Below are 7,352 nucleotides of genomic sequence, written 5' to 3'. Positions count from 1 at the left end.
GCAGGGGAGCTAAAGTGTCAAAATATATTCGGTTAAGGAAAGAAATATGCTAATTATCCTATGTGTAAGATATAATTTGAGTCTAAATTGGATAGGTCTATATAGGATAGTTATATGTGTTAGAAGAGTGTTAGATGAGTATGGAGATATACATATTAAACTTATGCTATACAAATATTTTTAAGTTAAAACAACAATTAATTTCAAGACTTTTGGTTCTGTGGTACAAAGATTGGAGTTAAATTTTGTATGTATATATATATATATATATATGCTGAGAGTGTCTAGAATAGGACCAACCGCATGGCTTTCATCAGGACAAAAAACGTGATAGAATAAGGACCATTGGATTGTAACACTCGGCATCAACGGCCCAGCTTCAATTGCAAATCTCACATTAGAATTTTGGCCAAATCTAACATTCCCGCTCGCAGCAGCTCACATTTCCACTCTCACCAGCTCGAAACACTTTTGCCAAAATTCCCAATCGCACCAGCTCGCACCACCCTTGCGAACCAACCAGCTTGCACCACCATTGCTACCCTTGCGAACCCACCAGCTCACTCCTCTTCTACTCTACTTCCTCTTCTCCTCTTCTAGCCGCCGTGAGTGCCTCGCTAACAGAGTGTGAGTTTGTTGCTAGTGCTTCATTCCACTTCTTCATTTTAATTGCTTCATTTTGACTTTATCTCTGTCCTTTGTTAGTAATTTTATATTTTGTATTTTTTTTTTAATTATGGTTTTATGTTGGTGATTTTATGCTTTGTATTTTTTTCATTCAATTACCTGGATCCGATCATGGAGAGATACCAAATTATCACTTTATTTTATGTAGTCTTGCATCATTGAAATTGTTAAAACCGAAAATATGAACCAATCATAGAACTATTGGTTGCAAAGAAAAGATTCTAAAAAATAACTATAAGTCTGAATTGAGTTCCGTTCAAATTTAAAATGCACCATCACTTGAAAATTTCTGCTTCAATAATGTAACTAAAAGAAAAAGAAAAACAAATCTAATTAAGGCCATCATATCCCATATATTTATGTATTTAAAAAATAAATAAATAAAACAATTGGACTGCAGCAAAGTGGTGTGGTATACAATTTTGAGATTGTGGCATCTTAAACTACCAAGCAAAAAAATGTATATATATATCGTTGAAAAGAACTCTAGCAAATGAAATTATAGCTTATTGCATGTAAAACGATTAAAAGTTTTACAAATAGAAAGTTCATTGTTTGTTTATCTATTTATTTATTAACATATGTAAGAAAAAGTAGGACGTCGTAGATGAAGAGATTGAGAAAATGAAAGGATTGAATCAAAGTTACAAATAAGGAAGGTCATCAACTCTAATCCTAATGTATTAGGTGATGGGGAGTGTGGAAATTTCTTACAACCTTCTACTCTGAGATTGCATGATTTTCACTTAAACTTGTTTATATCTAAACATAATTTTGTTTTTTTGTTCACCATTTTCTTTATTTATTTAGAATCATCATCATCTTCCATCATATATATATAGCCATCCAAGTCTATGTGTGGGTGTGATTAGAATCATTAGATTCATATTGTGTATGTAGGATTCGATATTAATTGAGCTACTTAGCTAACGAATTAATATATATATATATATATATGTTCATTTTGCTTGATGAAAGACAGGGAAGGACATATGCATTTTGATAGTATGGAATGAAAAAGAGAGAGAAAAATTTATAAAAAAAAAGAACTTATAACATATCAAAATTTAGAATATATATATCTATATGATCAGCAGCAGATCAGAACAGTATAACATATATAAACTTACATTTATTTATTATGTCATCTAGAAAGTTAAGTAACTTACAAATTAAACAAATTCAAAAAAACAAAAAAAAAAAAGGTGACACTTCAACTACAGCGTTTTATCACCGTCAAATGCCTCGTAACTTCACATATGAATGATATAATGAAACTGAAGGTTAAGAAAACCCAAGAAGAGTTTATCGTAACCAACTTTGCTTACAATAATTTAGACCTTTCCAATTTCTGTTAATTTATTGTATTTAATGAGTTAGTGGTGATAAAAATATTCTGGCAACTTCATGCTCTGTTAAACAAAGATGACATTAAGCAATATGACCATATAGCAATTATGAGATGATCATAGCAAATTTATGCAAGCAAAACCAAAGTCACAACCAGAAACTGCCAATTGGAAATTAATGAATCATTTCTATATATTAACTTCAATTTGTACACCTGTAAACCTTTTGAAGGAAGCAAATTATACACAACTAAAGTAGAACCAAATAAAAACTGAGAAAAGAAAAATTAACCACGAAACCACACACAAGAGGCATATAAAACTTGGCCCATCTTGAATAAGCTTAGGATTTGGCTGCGTGCCTCCCAGGGAAGGCCCATTCCTTGGTGGTGGCAATTCAACCCTTTTCACAACCCATCACTGGCATAACCAGGGCCCATTTTGATTGTTCTTTGGTATAAGTGAAAAGGAAGAAAAACAGCAAGAAAAAGAAAGAAAGTGCAAAAGAAAATTCAAGAAAGAAAAATCAGAAAAGCAGAAAACTTCCAGAGAAAACTTCCAGAGTTCTTTTTCGAGTTATTGTAAAACTGATTAAGAACAAGAAACTAATACATCAAGTATTTGTATTAGTACTCTAAAAACAGAAACTAACAAACTTATAACTAAAATACAAGCACGTGGTGGGTCACATGACAATAAGGAAGTTGATATCTTGCCCTGCCATTCTGGTGATCTGGAACACTAAAACCAAAGATAGAGACATAAAAAAGACACCCTATTTTAGCGTTACATATATTTAAGAATTTTAGCGTTACATTTATTTAAGTTATCGAAACCTTTACTGGTATATATATGTTTCAGACAGGTAAACCTTTACCTCCGGTTCTTATTTCGTCATAGGCTTTCGCTGCCTGCCTCCCAGTAACTGCCCTTTCCTTGGTAGTGGAAATACAACTTTCTTCCTCTCGTAGTGACTGTAATCGTCTCCATCTTTTTGGTCCTCCCTTTGATGACGCTCACCAAATTCTCCTCCCTCAAGAAATATTTTCAGCTCGACCCCGTCGACATATCTGTTATAGCCCCAACACCAGCAAATCCACGGCCATTTTTGGTTGTTCTTGGCTGAATAACGATAGAAGTGGATTTGCCTAGTGTCTAAGTACAGGGGAGTTGATATCTCATGACCATTCTGATGTTTTGGGTCATCGTTGTTGGAGAAGAGGGAACAGCCAAATAGAGACAGAACCTTTGTAAATGACTCAAACACATTGTTTGTTAGCGTTACAGAAACTAAACTATCAGTAAATGAGGGTAACCTCCATTCCCATCCGTATGAGTAAGGTTTTAATATCTTCATATCTGCAATTTCTACTTCATCAGACCAGATTGCTTTTGACCTCGTCATGTTCTTCCTCCTCCTTAGTCCATCAACCTTATAGTTTCCCCATTGCATATCTTTGGTATCCCCATCTAGCATAACTTCTGTATCCTCATCTTCACCCTTTGTCTCATAATTTCCACATTCATTAGTTTCAACATCCTTGCTTTCCCCATCTGATGTACCTTCCTTATTCTTATTTTCTCCCTCTACATCATAACTTCCGCATTCGTTCAGTTGCACATTAATGTTGCTTTCGCCATCTAAAATAACATCCCCTCTTTTCTCTTCTTCTTCTCTCTCTGGTACTACTTCAACAATGCTTTCATGATCACTGCGACCATCTACGGTATCACTATTACTGGAAAATACACTCCCCCTCGACCAGTCTAATATTCCACTACTAGAAGTAGTAGTACTATTTCCAATACTATTACTATGGGAATAGTGATTGGAGTAATGATGACGAAAAGGAACTCTCAATTGTCGATCTATATCAATTGTAACAGAATCCATCTCTAACGGCTGATCTTGGTCTTGCAACAGAGTTTCCTGTCGAGCAACAGAGCTGCTGATTCCATGTTCAGCCAAGGAATTCCCGTAATTTCTGATTATGAGCAACAAAAAACAATAAACATAAGCACCAAACATATACCAAAGATTTGGTCCTGATCCATTACCATGTCCAGCAGGAATCTCCATAGAAGCATCCATAGTCAACTGAAGGATAAAGTCGAATACACCGAATCCTGCGCTCCCCTGCTGCCTTTCCCTAGCACATGATATCACCAAAGCAAGAACGGAAAACGATCCAACACCCAATAAATCATTCACCTTTCCTGATCTATTGCTTTGTTCCTCCGTCGTAGATTTTGAATGATGAATTTTGAGCCGAGGATACTTGGTAAGGAAAGTCAACATAGAGACTAACCCCAGCCAAAGTAACTTCACAAGGGCATTCAGCAAGAAATGCATATCACATAACTTTTCAAACATATCATTACATTTCAGAGGCATAAACACAAAGAAAGCAACAGTTAGACTGAGAATAATAAAACACATGCCTTTCCAGTTTGTATCATCCACAAATTGCATCTTTGAGAAGGATCCGTGGAAATAAAAAATCAAACCTCCGGCTGCGAAGATAAACCTTGTAATGGTTGCTGCAAAGTTTTGGAACGCCATTGGTAGCCAGAGCCAGAGCCAGATCCAGATCAATGGAGAGATCAAGAAGGCAGATGGAAGAGAGTTGGTAAAGATGGAGTACACAGAGAGTTGTTTTGTGCCTGCCTCTTCTCGAACCTGTAATATGGTGGACACGATTCACCCACTTGACCACAGGAATAGAAGGTTGGGCATGGAGTACACAGAGAGAGATAGAGAGAGAGATAAAGAACCGGAAAAAATGGGGGTTAACCGGCAGAGTCAACAAAAGGCAAACATATAACCCTAAAGAAAAAATAAAAATAAAAGCAAAAAGCGCAAAAGAAAAGGAAAATATTTTTTGGGGTAAAGATGAATTTTTTATAGCCGACCAAAAAACATATATATAAATATATATATATATATAGAGGTGCGAATGGGAGAAGAAGAGAAGAGAAGAGAAAGGGTGGGATGGGAAGGGGAGATTCCAGCAAAATTTTACAGGTGAGAAGCTATTCAATCTAGGTCGTTTATGCTAGATATGACAATCTAATGGCTTTCATTTCTTCATTTGTTTTTTTGGCAAATAAAACATCTGATCGGTCCTGTTCTTAGTGTAGAACCTCCTTATATATGCTTATTTTTCAGTTTTAATTAAATTTTAAGCTTAAATTTTGATTCGAGTTTGAACTCGAACTTATTTTAAATAAATAGCCAAATTGAGATAACTTCCATTTTTATCACTAGCAGAATTATCACTTCCTAACGTGCAAGCAAAATCAAGCTCTTAGCTCTCCCAATTACGGATCCAATTCATGAGAGATGAACCACATCCTATATATCATTCTTTATATGTCTGAGCACTTATCATTCTTTACATGTATGTGCACTTATTCACAACCACAGGTATGCGATTTTGATTACAATCTTATATTTTTCCTACATTTTTTTTTTTTTTTTTTTGGCTACGAATTTTATATTTTTTCTACATGTTCACATATGCTTGTCTTTGCATGGAGAGTAGTACTTCTTTATTCCAACACGGCTCATAAATTTTTGCGCTTGTTGATTTCCAACTCTAGATGCATCAATTAAAAATCCCACTTGCATGAATTGCTTAAAAAAATGAAATTTTTTTAATATTAAAAAATATTTGAAAAAGAAAAGAGGATAACGTATCTCATTTGAATGGATAGAAGGAATGAAAATGATAATAATAGAATCAACTCTGTGATGCAGTAACTCATGCCAATTCATCATTTTTCTTGTTGGGAAAGGGGCAAAAAAAAAACAAATAGATTTAGATAAAGTTACCCTTTTTTTTTTTTTTACCTCTTCTTCATGCAAAGCTTTCTGCGACTATGGTAAAAATGAAAGAAAGTGTTGAAAACCTGAACCAAGTTCATTAATAAAGATACCTGTTTGGAAGATACCTGTTTTGACTGCCGGCTTCAAACTGATCATCAAACAATTTTCTCATAAAAAAAACAAAACTAATCATCAAACAATTTCGGAATTCGTCTCTTCGAAGGAGACCGAGTAAAAGCCGGACCCAAACCAAGGCCCATCTGTCTCGGACTTCCAGTAACAAATGCCATGGTTTATTCTCGTGGGCTAGGCCCAAAGGGGAGTTTCACCCGCTATGGTGTTTGAATTAAAACAGTTGAGATTGTGTAAAATAAAATAAAATAAAATTGTATAGTTGGTAACTTTTTTTTTTTTTTTGGAATAAAATTAAATAGTTGATTTTAAAAGTATACTATAAAAGTATACTATACGTGTTGTTTTGAATAAAAAGGGCTGAATTGTTATATTGTCTACATTAATGCCAATGTAACATGAAGGGTTTTGCTGTGACATTTTGTAGCACAATGAAAAACTGTGCTTTTTATATAATTTGGTTTCTTACTTAAAATTACGCTTGAAAGTAGAGCTTGAAATTAAAAAAAGGTTTGAGAGAGAGCTAAATCATACAGCCGATTCTGGCTGCTGCTTAATAATACAACTAGATCTCTCCTTGAACCTATTCCAAATGTTGAGAACAAAGGAAAGCCCTGCTTCTATAGCCATCCACTGAAAAAGTCTTCCATAGCTTTGTTTTATCAGCTGGTGTAAGACAATCAAAGGCACAATGATCCACAAGAAGAAAATGAGGCTCCCAAATAAAGGTGGAAGAAGAACTGATAGTAGAGAGATGGAAGAGAGAGATCCTGAGATAACAGCAACATGACCGGAGATTTTGAAGTAAGTTTTAAGACGACGACGAAGAAGACGACGGTGGCTGCTGATACCTGCTGCAAATGAAAAGCTGTAGATTAATGTGGACACCAGAAAAGTCCAAATAGCCCTTGTGTGAGTTTCAAAGGGAGAAACTAGTGCTCCTTGGCATTTCACTTGAAGGACACCGATTAGCAGGGGATTCAGAAGTGCAAACGCAGTATGCCATGGCATCCAAGAACTCAACTCTTGCAATTCCAACCTGCATAATACTCATTTTAATTATACAATTATACGTATTTTAAGAATTTCATTAAATTGATTTGTGTGATCATTATTTATAACTTTTTAATTTATTGAAATTTGTTTGTACGATGCTAACTTATAACAGAAAAAATAAAGAGATCAAAGGGCCCAGAAATTGTGGAAAAGAGGAGACCAAAAAGAAGAAGAAAAAACAAAAAAGGAAATATTGAAAGAGAATGTATCAGTACTGTAAATGATGGAGGCATTTATGGACCCCGCTTGTCTACCATAAGGCTGGAAATAATACAAACAACCAGAATTTACATTTTATA

At 34.7% G+C, this 7,352-nt stretch overlaps 1 protein-coding gene across 3 annotated transcripts; it reads right to left on the bottom strand.

Annotated features, from left to right (window-relative positions):
• Nucleotides 1-2,198: 2,198 nt before the first annotated feature.
• On the bottom strand, nt 2,199-5,277 carry LOC107424178 (uncharacterized). 3 transcript variants are annotated; one of them, XR_009639707.1, is made up of 3 exons: nt 2,914-5,277; nt 2,737-2,777; nt 2,199-2,498 (listed from the first exon to the last, which is right to left on the bottom strand). XR_009639707.1 is itself a non-coding variant. In XM_060819092.1 (2 exons), exon 1 carries the CDS (start codon nt 4,597-4,599, stop codon nt 2,923-2,925), a length of 1,677 nt encoding a protein of 558 aa, XP_060675075.1. In that variant the 5' UTR covers nt 4,600-5,277; the 3' UTR covers nt 2,561-2,777; nt 2,914-2,922. The 3 variants fall into 3 exon arrangements, 2 of the variants coding, with proteins under 2 accessions (XP_060675075.1, XP_060675076.1); XM_060819092.1 differs by lacking the exon at nt 2,199-2,498 and having other exon boundaries at nt 2,561-2,777; XM_060819093.1 differs by lacking the exon at nt 2,199-2,498 and having other exon boundaries at nt 2,561-4,359; nt 4,479-5,262.
• Between the last annotated feature and the right edge of the window lie 2,075 nt (nt 5,278-7,352).

Source organism: Ziziphus jujuba, chromosome 7 (genome assembly GCF_031755915.1).
Source record: "Ziziphus jujuba cultivar Dongzao chromosome 7, ASM3175591v1".
In the NCBI taxonomy this organism is placed as follows: Eukaryota; Viridiplantae; Streptophyta; class Magnoliopsida; order Rosales; family Rhamnaceae; genus Ziziphus; species Ziziphus jujuba.
This window is presented reverse-complemented; position numbering and strand designations above follow the sequence as displayed.